Source organism: Callithrix jacchus, chromosome 3 (assembly GCF_049354715.1).
Source record: "Callithrix jacchus isolate 240 chromosome 3, calJac240_pri, whole genome shotgun sequence".
Classification (NCBI taxonomy): Eukaryota; Metazoa; Chordata; class Mammalia; order Primates; family Cebidae; genus Callithrix; species Callithrix jacchus.
This window is the reverse complement of record NC_133504.1, coordinates 75,307,390-75,320,120: the sequence shown is the minus strand read 5'-3', so window position 1 is coordinate 75,320,120 and position 12,731 is coordinate 75,307,390. Positions and strand designations below refer to the sequence as shown.

General features: G+C 34.0%; 2 protein-coding genes across 33 annotated transcripts in view; one reads left to right on the top strand and one right to left on the bottom strand.

Moving 5' to 3' along the window:
• Positions 1 to 12,731, bottom strand: part of LOC108590822 (uncharacterized) — a 66,684-nt gene that overhangs the window by 8,222 nt on the left and 45,731 nt on the right. The window contains exons 5-6 of one of the 2 annotated variants that reach the window (XR_013532913.1): positions 10,770 to 10,878; positions 6,546 to 6,646 (exon numbers count right to left, since the gene is read on the bottom strand). The exons of the other annotated variant lie outside the window; for it this stretch is intronic. The gene's annotated coding sequence lies outside the window, so the exon portion shown is untranslated. The remainder of the gene's footprint in view (positions 1 to 6,545; positions 6,647 to 10,769; positions 10,879 to 12,731) is intronic. 2 annotated transcript variants of the gene reach the window in all.
• Positions 1 to 12,731, top strand: part of BLTP1 (bridge-like lipid transfer protein family member 1) — a 220,865-nt gene that overhangs the window by 194,848 nt on the left and 13,286 nt on the right. For all 31 annotated transcript variants that reach the window (XM_035293010.3, XM_035293009.3, XM_078366548.1 and 28 more), the window contains 8 exons: positions 311 to 472; positions 1,031 to 1,170; positions 3,164 to 3,365; positions 6,929 to 7,129; positions 7,894 to 8,073; positions 10,097 to 10,234; positions 10,987 to 11,244; positions 12,297 to 12,447. In XM_035293010.3, coding sequence (XP_035148901.3) covers positions 311 to 472; positions 1,031 to 1,170; positions 3,164 to 3,365; positions 6,929 to 7,129; positions 7,894 to 8,073; positions 10,097 to 10,234; positions 10,987 to 11,244; positions 12,297 to 12,447 — 1,432 coding nt within the window. The remainder of the gene's footprint in view (positions 1 to 310; positions 473 to 1,030; positions 1,171 to 3,163; positions 3,366 to 6,928; positions 7,130 to 7,893; positions 8,074 to 10,096; positions 10,235 to 10,986; positions 11,245 to 12,296; positions 12,448 to 12,731) is intronic.

The window sequence follows — 12,731 nt, the reverse complement described above, 5'->3', positions numbered from 1 at the left end:
AATGAGAGGCTAAGCAAAATATAAAGCTGAAAAACTGGACCAAAACTTGTGACATGGAGCAAGTAGGAATAACCATCTTATTATATGTTATTAATCACCTTTGTATTCTAACATATAATTCTTCTCAACCTATTTTTATTACTCAAGCTATTTTTATTACTCAAGCTATTTTTATTACTTTCTTGTAAGGCCTTAAATATGAGGTCCTTTACGTAATTAAACTTTAATTCAAATTTCTCACAAAGTTGTCTTATGTTAAATTGGAACTTTTTATAAAATCCATTAAATGGAATTTATATAAATGTTCTAGCCAAAGGAAAAGGAAGTGGAGGAGTAAAAACAGCCAAGTTATATGCCTGGGTAGCACTTCAATCATTGCCAGAAGAAATGGTTATCAGTCCCTGCCTATTAGACTTTCTGGAAAAAGCTCTAGAAACTATCCCAATTACACCAATTGAAAGGAATTATACAGGTAAGCATCCTTCTTATATACCTCCCCATCACATATATACCTCCCCATTCACATATATTTTGGGATCTTGTATATAAGGTTTTCTTAATGCTGCTATACATTATTACATAATATGTACAATTATAAATAGTAAAGAATTATAGACTGTAAAAGAACTGAGAGATCCTCTAATTGTCATTTACAAATGAAGAAACTAAGTCCTGGTGAGGTTATATAACTTTCCCATGGGCACACCTAGTCAAGGACAAAATTAATCCTTAGGTTCTGTATTCTTACGTTCTGCATCCTTAGTGTGTGTCCTGGACTGGAATCACCTTGAGGGCAAGGGTATAATCACTAGTTTCTTGGTAAAGTGTTCGGTATAGCAGCAGGAAAATTTGAGTTTGGGGGAATGAGCAAGAGGTGTGAACAGAGAAAGAAGTATAGAATGAAGGGCTACAGAAGCAAATATTTCTGGGTGTTCATACCTTTCATCTCACTAGTATAAACAATAAGGATCTTTTAATAAATAGTTTGCCTTTGACCTAATAATACAACTTAACCAAATATTTTAAACAGCTGTCAGCTCACAGGATGAAGATATGGGACATTTTGAAATACCAGATCCTATGGAAGAGTCAACAACATCACTAGTGTCATCTTCAACATCTGCTTATTCTTCCTTCCCTGTAGATGTTGTGGTTTATGTACGAGTTCAGGTGATATACTTCATTTTTTTTCTTTTTGTTTTAAAGAAAAATGTTTTCCTTAAGTTTATTTGAACATTTCAACATTATTACTGCTTAAAAGTTTTCTTAATCTCAGGTTCATGAACCATTAGTATGTTTATGATGGATTGGAGGTTGCCTGAACATCTGTGAAGTACATGTAACATTTTAAGTGTATACAGATGCTCAAGTTACAAAGCCATTATGTTCTAATTAACCCATCATAAACTAAATAGCTTAAGTCCGTAATGGATTTAATACACCTAACTTACCAAACATCATTTAAGGTAAGCTTACCTTAGACTAGCTTACCTTAAATGTGCTCAGAACACATTAGCCTTCAGTTGGGTAAAATCATCTAACACAAAGCCTTTTTTATAATGAAATGTTGAATATCTCATTAATTTATTGAATGTTGTACTGAAAGCGAAATGCAGAATGGTTATGTGGGTACTCAAAGTACAGTTTCTACTGAATGTGTATCATTTTCACACCATCATAAAGTAGAAAAATCCTAAATTGGAGATCATCTATATTCACTTTTCTACCAAAAAGTGTCATAGATCTTTGGGTTTTCAATAATTGAATCTCATACTTCTGTGGCAAATGAGTTGATATCCTTTTTTAAGCATTTTATGCCTTTGTTTTGACACCTTAATTTCTTGCCATTATAGTTCTTCTGGGCAGATATAAAGTATAATTGAGATATAAAGTCACAATAGTACCTTTGTTAAAATTTTTGCTAAGAGTTACCTAGTTTTTATTTAACATTTTATTCTAAAATTCAATGCTACCAGTAGGCCTTTGGGAGTATATGTTAGCCTTTAATTAAATGTGTTTATCAAGTAGGATTTGAAAACTACTTGTATCAAAACTTCAGGGTTCAGTTGATCCTCAATTAAAATCTGATAATCAATCTTAAGAGTAAAAGAAACATTAATGGTCATCTGTTCCAACTATTTTCCATAATAGTAATGTGGCCAAAAGAGCTTCAGTCTCACATTCTAGAATTTTTAGCTAGCTTTTTTAAAGGTCTGATGGAAACACAATGAATGAGGGCTTGAGGGTTATAAAACCTTTGGGCTGGGTGCAGTGGCTCACACCTGTAATCCCAGCACTTTGGGAGGCTGAGGTGAGTACACCACTTGAGCCCATGAGTTTGAGCCCAGCCTGGGCAACATATGGAGACCCCATCTCTACCAAAAAAAAAAAAAAAAACCTAGCCAGGCATGGTGGTATGCGTCGGTGGTCCTAACTACTTGAGAGGCTGGGATGAGAAGATTGCTTGAAACTGGTAGGTCAAAAGCTGCAATGAGCCATAATTGTACCACTGCAGTCCAGCCTAGGCAACAGAGTTGAGTCCCTCTGTATACTTAGGAGATTGGCTGTAGGACTGACTACCCCTACCCTCCCCACCATGTATACCAAAATCCACACATACTCAAATCCTGCAGTCAGCCCTGAGGAATTACTAAAAAAGAAAAGAAACAGCCCTCTGTATATGCGGATTTTTCATCCTAGAATCCTGTATTTTCAATCCATGTTTGGCTGAAAAACTCGATATATTAATTGGACCGGCACAGTTCAAATCTGTGGTGTTCAAGGGTCAACTGTCATATTGCTCAGAGATGGCTCCTCAAATATTTAGCTTCTTAAAAATTGTAGCATTTTGTATATACATTTTGATTTTTATATCATGCTTCTGTTTTAAAAAGGACAATAAACACAAAATCTTAACTACAAATGAGTAAACATGATCATATATGTAGACTGAAATGAAAATTAAATGTAAGCTTTGAAATTCAGTTTTTTAACTTCCCAGTAGATACTGTGGTTCAAGTATGAGTTCAGGTGATATACTTCATTTCCTTCTTTTTTTTTTTTAATGTTTTTCTTAAGTTTATTGGAACATTTCAATATTATTTCCATTTAAACTTTTCTTTTATCCAATTCCTAGAAACCTTTTGCTTTCTGTTATCTTTAGCCCTCACAGATCAAATTTAGCTGTTTACCAGTATCAAGAGTAGAATGCATGCTAAAGCTGCCATCCCTGGACTTGGTGTTTTCTTCAAACCGAGGAGAACTAGAGACTTTAGGGACTACATATCCTGCAGAGACTTTATCCCCTGGAGGTAATGCTACTCAGAGTGGAACAAAGACTTCTGCTAGCAAAACTGGAATACCAGGTATAGATAATGGTCTTTTATTCCTCTAGTACAAAACCAAATACTATTTTAAAATCAATATTTTAAGAGTAATTAATATGTATTTTAAAATACATTTGGAAAAGGGGAATATTTGAGGATTATTTATAGAAAAAATCTATAGTAGACCAATGTTTTGAGTATATTTCATGTGTTACTTGAACTTGAGTATCCTTTTTTTTTTTTTAGCTGAATGGCAATTAAATAGCATTTTAAATTTGGCTTAAATGTACATACTAAAAGCACTATGACATAAATGCTGTATAATAATCCACACATTCAAGTATTTTTGAGTATTTTTTATCTTAAGCTCTATTTGACATTAAAGAGTAATCAGTGTTGCAAATAGAAAATAAGAAACATAGTGTTACTTTACAGGGATTTCTTTCTTATGCTGACTGAAAACTATCAAGTAGCTGTAGCATATGTATTTTTAAATGGCAAATTTGGTTTTCTAACTCATCTATGTGTTTCAAAAAAGGTTCAGTTTTTAAAACATAATTGATTTCCTAAGATTATAGGTATTCCTCACTATGTTAATGTTGGGTACCATTTCTGCCCTAAAAATTGAATAGAGATCACACATGCAAATGGTAAAGATTTTATTGAATACCTCTAAAAAAGAGACTAGACTGAATGAAAACTGATAAGAAAACTGGAATATCATTAAAATAGTGGTTCTTAACCAGGAGCTATCTTGTTGGCAATTTTGGGAGACAACTTTTACAGTCATTACTGAGGGGGTACAGCTGGCAGCTACTATGAAAGCCAGAGATGCTACTAATAGTAGCATCTATAGTATATATGACAACCCCCTCCACTGCCAAATAATTATCTGGTTGAAAATATCAATAATGCCAAGGTTGAGAAGGCTTGTATTAAGAAGGAAAAAAAATAAAATCCTAAATTCCAGTTTGGATAGAGGCATGAAAACAGTGAAGGGGAAAATACTTTTCTGATTTGTAAGGAAATACAGTATAGGTTTTGGGTGCTATGTTTTGAGAGTCATCTTAGAGTCAAATCTTTATTCTAATAATTTCATCAAATATCAGTTGGAAAAATTATTACAGACTGGCTTGTGAGAAAGCATCCCAAAATTCCTCCAGTATTTACTTGTATTAGTGGGGAAATGGTTATAGGAATGTCATTTGTTTTGCTGTGTGAATATTTGAAAGTTTTCACAAACAAAAAGGTTGATACTAAAGATTTTGCTAATCTGGTCACCCATTATCTACTACTAAGTTCCAAAATATTGCTGTTGGAGTTGTGTTGTCAACAAAATATTATAGTGGTAGTGCTGGTTTCTGATTACAAAAGTTACACCCACTATTCATTATAGAAAATAGTACACTAAAGATGTACTGAAAATAAGAATATCTCTTTATCATCGATAACCGTTGTTATCTCTGGTAATACTACAGCATTTCTATAGTAATACAATCTTTTTCCAAGGCAAAAATTGAAATATGGCCTCTTCTGCTATGTAACTTTTTAAAACTTAAAATATCATAGTTATTTTCCTATATTATTAAATATTCATCTCTAAAATTAGTGGCTATATGATATTCCATCATTTTGATCATATACTTGAGATTCCTGGGTTATTTTGCTTTTAAAATAATATTAAAATCAACATCTTTGTTTGTAAATATTTTTAAACAAATATATATTCTTAAGAGAAATTCTTAAAAGTAGAAATTGCTAGGTTAGGAAGTATGAACATTCTGAAAGTGTTTGATACATTTGCTTTCTGGTAAGACTATAAAATTTCTACACTCTCACCACAGTGTATACGGACACCAGTCCATTTTGTTCTTCCCAATACTGTTTTTAATTTTAATCATTGTCAATGGGATGGATTAAAATTGGATTTTATTATTTTAATCTATACTCTATTATTTTATTAGTTATTTGTTAGGAATGGTAAATATATGTCCATGCTCATTTCTCTTTTGGAATGTTAATCTTTTTCTTAATGACAAACTGGTCATAATGTCATAAATTATTAGAACTTAAATTATTATAGCAGTATATATGCACCATGCTAGGAATAAGTAGTGAAAGGAATATGAAATGTGAACCTTTTTTATGCCCAACTTTTATTATTCTTTAGAAAACAACAGAAATGAATAGCAACCCTCATTTTATCATTATAGAATATTCAAGGAATGATGATGAGAATATATAGGTTGTGACAATATCCATTCTTTCAAAGGATCTTTGTGGTCTGGGTCAGTGCTAGGAGATAATAGTGAACTTAGCTAATAGACATGGTCCATACTTACTAACATAGAACCTAAACTGAATGTGGAGAAACAAATAATAGCCCAGCAAACAAGCTTATTTTAAATGGAAACATGAAGTGAGTATGAGTTAGCTAAGCAGAGAGTTCAGGGAACGAACACTGGGAGAGAATACAAAATTCAACAAGAAGAAACAGTTTGGCAACTCAGAATAACAAAAAGGGGGAAAAAAGCCATTATAAGCATGGAGACTTGCATAAGAAAGGTTAAGAGAGAAACTCATGTGGGAAAGCCACTGAAAGATTAAGCAAGGGCGTGGATATGATTCACATATATACTTTTAGAATACCAGTCCGGCTGCCGTATAGCAGTTGATTCGAGAAGGCAAGGAGAGACATTTCTGTAGTCCAGACAGAGTTAATGATTGCTTAAGCTAGAATGGCGGCGGTAGAAGGAAATGGACAGAGTTTATTTACCTGAGATATAGAAATTATGAATGATAAATTGCATGACAGATAGGAGTAGGAAGGATGACAGGTTTTGGTTGAGCTATTTCCATGAAGTGATACTTCAAAGAAGTATCACTTACTAGTGATGGGGAACACCAGAAGAAAAGCAAATTCAAGGAAAAAGATCAAGAGTGCAGTTAAGTGTAAATGCCTGTGACCCATTCTAATAGGAGGTCACGTAGGCAGCTGTAATATATAAATCCAAAAAAAGTCTGGTCTGGACATAAATTTTGGAATCACCAACAAAATCATTTAATAATCTATTCAAATGGTCTCGTATTTTTTATGTTTTTGAAGTTTACATGTCCTTCCCTAGTAAATGTTACCAACAAGGACACTTGGCTAACAGAGGTTTTTTTTTTTTTAACTTTCTGGATATGCATACCTTGTTCTGTTTCCACTGTACTTACTGAAGTGTGGACTCCAAGTATATGATATGGATTTTTTACAGTATGTTCTCTTCCCCCTTTGCTTGAGTCCAACTATTATGGGCCTCTTCTACTGCCTGCTTCTAGTAGTAAAGGAGAAAAGAAATAGGAAACCATGCAGTAGGCCAAACATATATATAAGTAACTGTTTTAAGGATAAACAGAGTTTTCAGCCCTTGTGTAAATTAATTGGAAAATACATCTAAGTCCTTATTTCAGTTTTAAGGATTAAAATATATGAACTGTTAATGTTTGAGTGTTTCCATTTTATTCTGAAGTCATGTTTGGTTCTTAAGAACATATTATTGACTGGCCTTTTTTTCTCATGGCTTATAAATACTTTGAATTTCTTGTGTTTACTGTAGGTTCATCGGGATTAGGCAGCCCTCTTGGCCGAAGTCGACATAGTAGTAGTCAGTCAGATTTGACCACTTCCAGCAGTAGTTCATCTGGCCTGAGCTTCACTGCATGCATGTCTGACTTTTCCCTTTATGTATTTCATCCATATGGAGCAGGGAAACAAAAAACTGCTGTTTCTGGCCTTACAGCTGGATCAGGAGGATTAGGTATACTTTGCATGTTTACATCGTTTTCAGATCTGTAGCACCTTTTCAAGCTTTCTTTTCATAAATCATAAGGGTATAGACAAGATCAGATGCTTTTTATATTTTTCCTCTTTGATAATACCTATCTCATCTTTACATAATATGTAGACATATACAATAATTATACAAGAATTTTAATATTCAGAATATTTTCTAAGCAATATACATAGCACAGTAATCTCTGATATTCAGATTACTGAATATCAGTAATCTGAATATCAGAGATTACTATTGAAATGTTTAAATGTCTTAGCAAATCACTGTCCATTTGTATAAGAAACTGTATAAAAAGTAAAATTTTAAATTGAATGGGTCATATTTGTTAATTTAAAAAGAGACTATAATTTAAGTCAGTCATTTAGTGAAAATAAATTTCATTGGCACTTTGAAGTGAGACAAACCACTAAAATGCATAAGAGCTTATTATTAGTAACTATCTCTTGACTTGTATTTAAACAAATGATGAAAATATATATTCCATGTCAATTCTAGTTTCTATTGTTGGAGAAGGGTTGTAAAAATCACCAATTATGTTTATGGGTTTGAACCTCTAAAATTGTTAGGAATGCTAATACTCATGAGATCATTCTCCTTAAGTTTATACCTCAAGTGATTTTAATTCATGCCATATTACGTGTGTTAGATAATTTTCACCTAACTAGACAGCTGTGTGCATTCATGTATATATAAATGTGGGGATTTGTGTTTGTTTGTTTGTTTTAAAGGGAACGTGGATGAGGAGCCCACTTCAGTCACTGGTCGAAAAGATTCACTCAGTATAAACCTTGAGTTTGTAAAAGTGAGTTTGTCACGGATCAGGCGTTCAGGAGGTGCCTCATTTTTTGAAAATCAGTCTGTAAGCAAGTCTGCAAGCAAAATGGACACTACTTTAATAAATATATCTGGTACTCAATTTTATAGTTTTTAAATTAAAATATTGTTTTCCAAAATTAAATAATGGCCTCTGTTTTAATAGTGTTTAAATATTAAGTCAATTAATGTTATGCTTTTCAGTGATAAGTTGGATTTAAAGGAGAGGAATGCCCAGCCTACGGTACTGTCTCAGTCCACGTAATTAATGTTAGGGATATGAGTTCTAGGTAAATAGACCTATCACTCAAGGACCAAATATACCTAATTAAATCAATAAAAGTTACTTCTTTTCTTCAATTCTTCTCCACGAATTGTTATCGTTTTGGTTTTCATAATTGTAAGTGCTTAAAACACTAAAATGGGATGAATGATGTTTAAAAATGTTTACTTGATGTCAGAAAACCTTGAATTGTTTGCATGTATATTGCTGGTTTTAAAAATAGTTGTATAACTATGGGCAAATCACTCATTTACTTTACGTTGTGATTTGAATATTTAAAATTAAATGCAAATAGAACGTTTTGAAGAATTCAGAATACTGAGTAGTAAAAACTTTCATAATTATGAATCAAATAAATACGGTATGTTCACTTAACCCAGTATTCTGCACATATATCTTAAGCCTACGTTTTAGAGTACACTTTTGCCAGAGATTGCTGGGTGATTGAGTGGAGCAGGCATGAATTCGACAAGGTCTTATGTGTAGACAAATAAATAAGTCCAGGATAATAAATGCTATAATGGAGCTTTATATAAAGAGGAAGAAACAATAAATTCTGTCTTGTATGAGAAATCAGAAAAGGCTAGACATAGGAAATGTTATTCGGTGAAGATTTTGAAAAATGAGTAGGAATATTCTTGGAGGTAGCAGCATGGTATTCAGTGGCACAGAGCATCAAAATGTATGCTTCTGGATCATAGTTTGATTTGCTCTGGCTGAAGCATAGGGTATAAGTGAACATTTAATTGGTTGTACAAAGTGGATGGAGATAGAAATAGGCTAGAGGTAATATGTTGATAAAACAGGACGCGATTATGGAGGGACTCATATCATATGCTGAAGAATCGGGTTCTGATCTTTTAGGCAGTGAGAAGCCATTAGAGGTTAAGAAACAGGGTGATGCTTCAGAAATATGTTTTAGAAAGAGAGCTGATGGTAGCATGAAAGATAGGAAAGAAAGATGCTTGAGGAGACTGTTGAAACAGACCGTGCAGTAGTAGATGAGAGCCTAAACTGGCAGTAAAAAGAGAAAAGGGAATGAGGAGTGGGTTTAAGAGAGATATAAGAGAATCCACAAGCTTGAGTAAAAGTTACAACTTAGGGGCAGCAGAGGAGACAAGAATGTCTCAAACTTTTAGCTTAGATAACTGAAGGAGCAGTGATGCCATTAACTTAGAAAATAAGGAAATGTCTATAGGACATTTAGGTAGAAGGTTCTGGTAGACAGTTGACTTAGGGACTATGGCTATGTAGGTATGGGCACAGACAAAAACAGAAATTTTAGCTTTGGAAGATACTGGCTTATAAACCCTATAGAAACTATGGTAGAAGAATAGAAGAGCATGTACAACAGTAGCAGAAGAATGCTCCAGAGCAGAACTCTGGAAAAAGGCCATCAGAATGTTTTTTGTCTAAAGTCACTGCTATTTGTCTGATAAGAAAATAGTACTCTCTGCCCCACAGCTATTTGGTTTACACTTCCTTTTGAGAAAATTTGTATACCAGCTCATCCTGATGATTGATTTTCCATAATAGAGAAGATTGCTGTGTTAAAATTGAAAGCTGGCTATCAGACTAATCTTTAGAACTTATCTGAGGATTTCATGATAAAGTGGTAACAGAATTCCAACTTACCATCCCCGCAAAGAAGGAAAATTGTACTAACAGTGTTAGAATGTGCTGTTTTTGTAATGTGTGGAAGAACGTATCACTGACTAATCATAATATATAACTTAAATATAATTCAGCTGTATAATAACCCTGTCTTATACCTATCATGTGAAAACATTAAGGGTTTTAGAAATCTGTACTAACAAATGTTATTTATATATCAGCTGTTTGCGATATAGGGTCTGCCTCCTTTAAATATGATATGCGCCGACTCAGTGAAATTCTGGCATTTCCAAGAGCATGGTATAGGAGAAGTATTGCAAGACGTCTATTCCTCGGAGACCAAACTATAAATTTGCCAAGTAAGCTTGTTATATAATTTTAATTTTGGTTACAGTAGCAGCAAGACCTACAATTGATAACACAAACTTGATCTTACTTGGTAGGGTATACCATGTGATACATTCAGTCATTCCAGAATGTCCACGGGGCACCTCTAATATGCCAAACACAAGGGGGATATACATTAGCACTCAGGATATATCAGAGAACCAAAGAGACAAAAAGTCTTACCTTCTTTGAGATTACATTCCAGCTGACTTTTTATTCTGTAACTGTACTAACAAATTAACAAACTTGTAAATTAGTAACATTGTTAGTACATTTATTTTCTAATGATTACTCTGTAATCCTTTTAAATATCCAAGTTAATCATGGTTAGTTAAGCATGGGAAACAGAAGAGGTTGGGAACATGTTACTATCTTGCCTGCAGTTGTCTGCTGGATTTAGGTATTGTTGTAGGTAACGAAATCAAGAGATTTTTGGAAGTTAAAAGTAAGGTCAGGTACATACAGAGGCAAATATGAGAAACTCTAGGTCTGAGTGTATTTTCTTACCTGTAAACTGGGACCAGAGCTCCTGTTTTGCATTTTTCATGGAGTTTAAACAAAATACTGGAATGTTCTTTGCAAACTGTAAATTGCTGTACAGCTGCTAAATAGAGAACTAGAAGGAATACATAATGTGATTAGAAATCAATGGGTGAAATTATTTTATAACATAGGGATTTTACCCTATTAATTTGTATTTTTTGTTTTGTTTCTTTTCTTCTAGCATCTGGCCCAGGGACACCTGACTCCATTGAAGGGGTAAGCCAACACCTTTCCCCTGAATCATCAAGAAAAGCTTACTGCAAGACATGGGAGCAGCCAAGTCAGTCAGCCTCTTTCACACACATGCCTCAGTCACCTAATGTGTTCAATGAGCATATGACAAACAGCACCATGTCACCAGGGACAGCAGGACAGAGCCTAAAATCCCCAGCTTCCATAAGATCAAGGAGTGTATCTGATTCTTCAGTTCCTCGAAGAGGTAATACTGCTCTTTTTGTTATCAGTAGCCCTCCAGAGTTCTCAAGATAAAATTTTAGTTACTCTCAGATTTCAGCCCTAAGTATAGGAAACTCTACTCTTGAAGTTTTATGATACGTATAAAAAAAAAAAATCCCCCAAAACAACAAAACAAACATTTCAAAGTATTGCCAACAAGACACCTAGATGGCCAGTAGCTTTATAAGCAGATAAGGGGAGAGGAATTAGTATATTGTTAGTGTGTTCCATATGGCCTTGGCCTTGTACTTGTGCCTGATTATATAAAAGCGATGTAGTTATTATCAAAAGATTAAAATATAATGAGCAAATGCAAGATGCAAGAAACATATTAAGTCCGTAAGAACATAAAAGACAGGCACCCCAACTGGCGTCTGCATTTCAGAACTGTTTCTGCCTTTGGGTCCTCTATGTGGCAACAGTACCTTATAATTTTCTTCTTACTTAAGCAAAATCCTGCCGGGCGTAGTGACGTGTGCCTGTAGCCCCAGCTACTCAGGGGGCTGAGGTGGTTTGTAGTGTGCTATGCTGATTGGGTGTCCACACTAAGTTCAGCATCAACATGGTGACCTCCCGGGAGCGGGGGACCACCAGGTTGCCTAAGGAGGGGTGAACTGGCCCAGGTTGGAAATGGAGCAAGTCAAAACTCCCGTACTGATCAGTAGTGTGACTGCACCTGTGAATAGCCACTGCACTCCAGCCTGAGCAACACAGCCAGACCGCATGTCTTAAAAAAAAAAATCCTTGAGTGATACATGATCTGTGCTGCTGTATCCCTTGCACACAAGAATTTCCTTATATAAAAGAGGGGCCATACATCATTTTATGAGCTTTCAAGAGGTAAGGCTGCCAGCACTTACTAAACATCTAGTAAATGGTAACTATTATTTTAGAGGCAGTATTAACTATTAAACAACAGATTCTAATACAAGAATATATTTTACTTTTTGGATTATAGTGATAAGATTAGTTTTTGCTTTGTAACTAGCTTGGTATTTATGTAAATTAACATGTATTTGATTTTTCTGTTTTTAGATTCACTTTCAAAAACATCAACTCCTTTTAACAAATCAAACAAAGCAGCAAGCCAACAAGGGACCCCATGGGAAACACTAGTTGTGTTTGCTATCAACTTGAAGCAATTAAATGTTCAAATGAATATGAGTAATGTAATGGGAAATACAACGTAAGCTATTCAGATACAAAGGAAATGTTTTTAATCATTTTTGAAATTTTTCTTCTATTGTAAAGATATTCAGAACCTTTTTTGAATGCTGAAATATTTGAAAAAGATAGTTTATTAAAGATATGTTTTGTCTTGAAAATGGCTTAATTCTAAGGATACTGCAATATAAAATAGCATGAAATATACATTCTATAAAAAGGGAATCAATTATAAGGAGAACAGGCTAATTTTCTAGCCAGGAGTAAAGTTTCATTATCAATGTTAATATTCAAGTATTTACCACA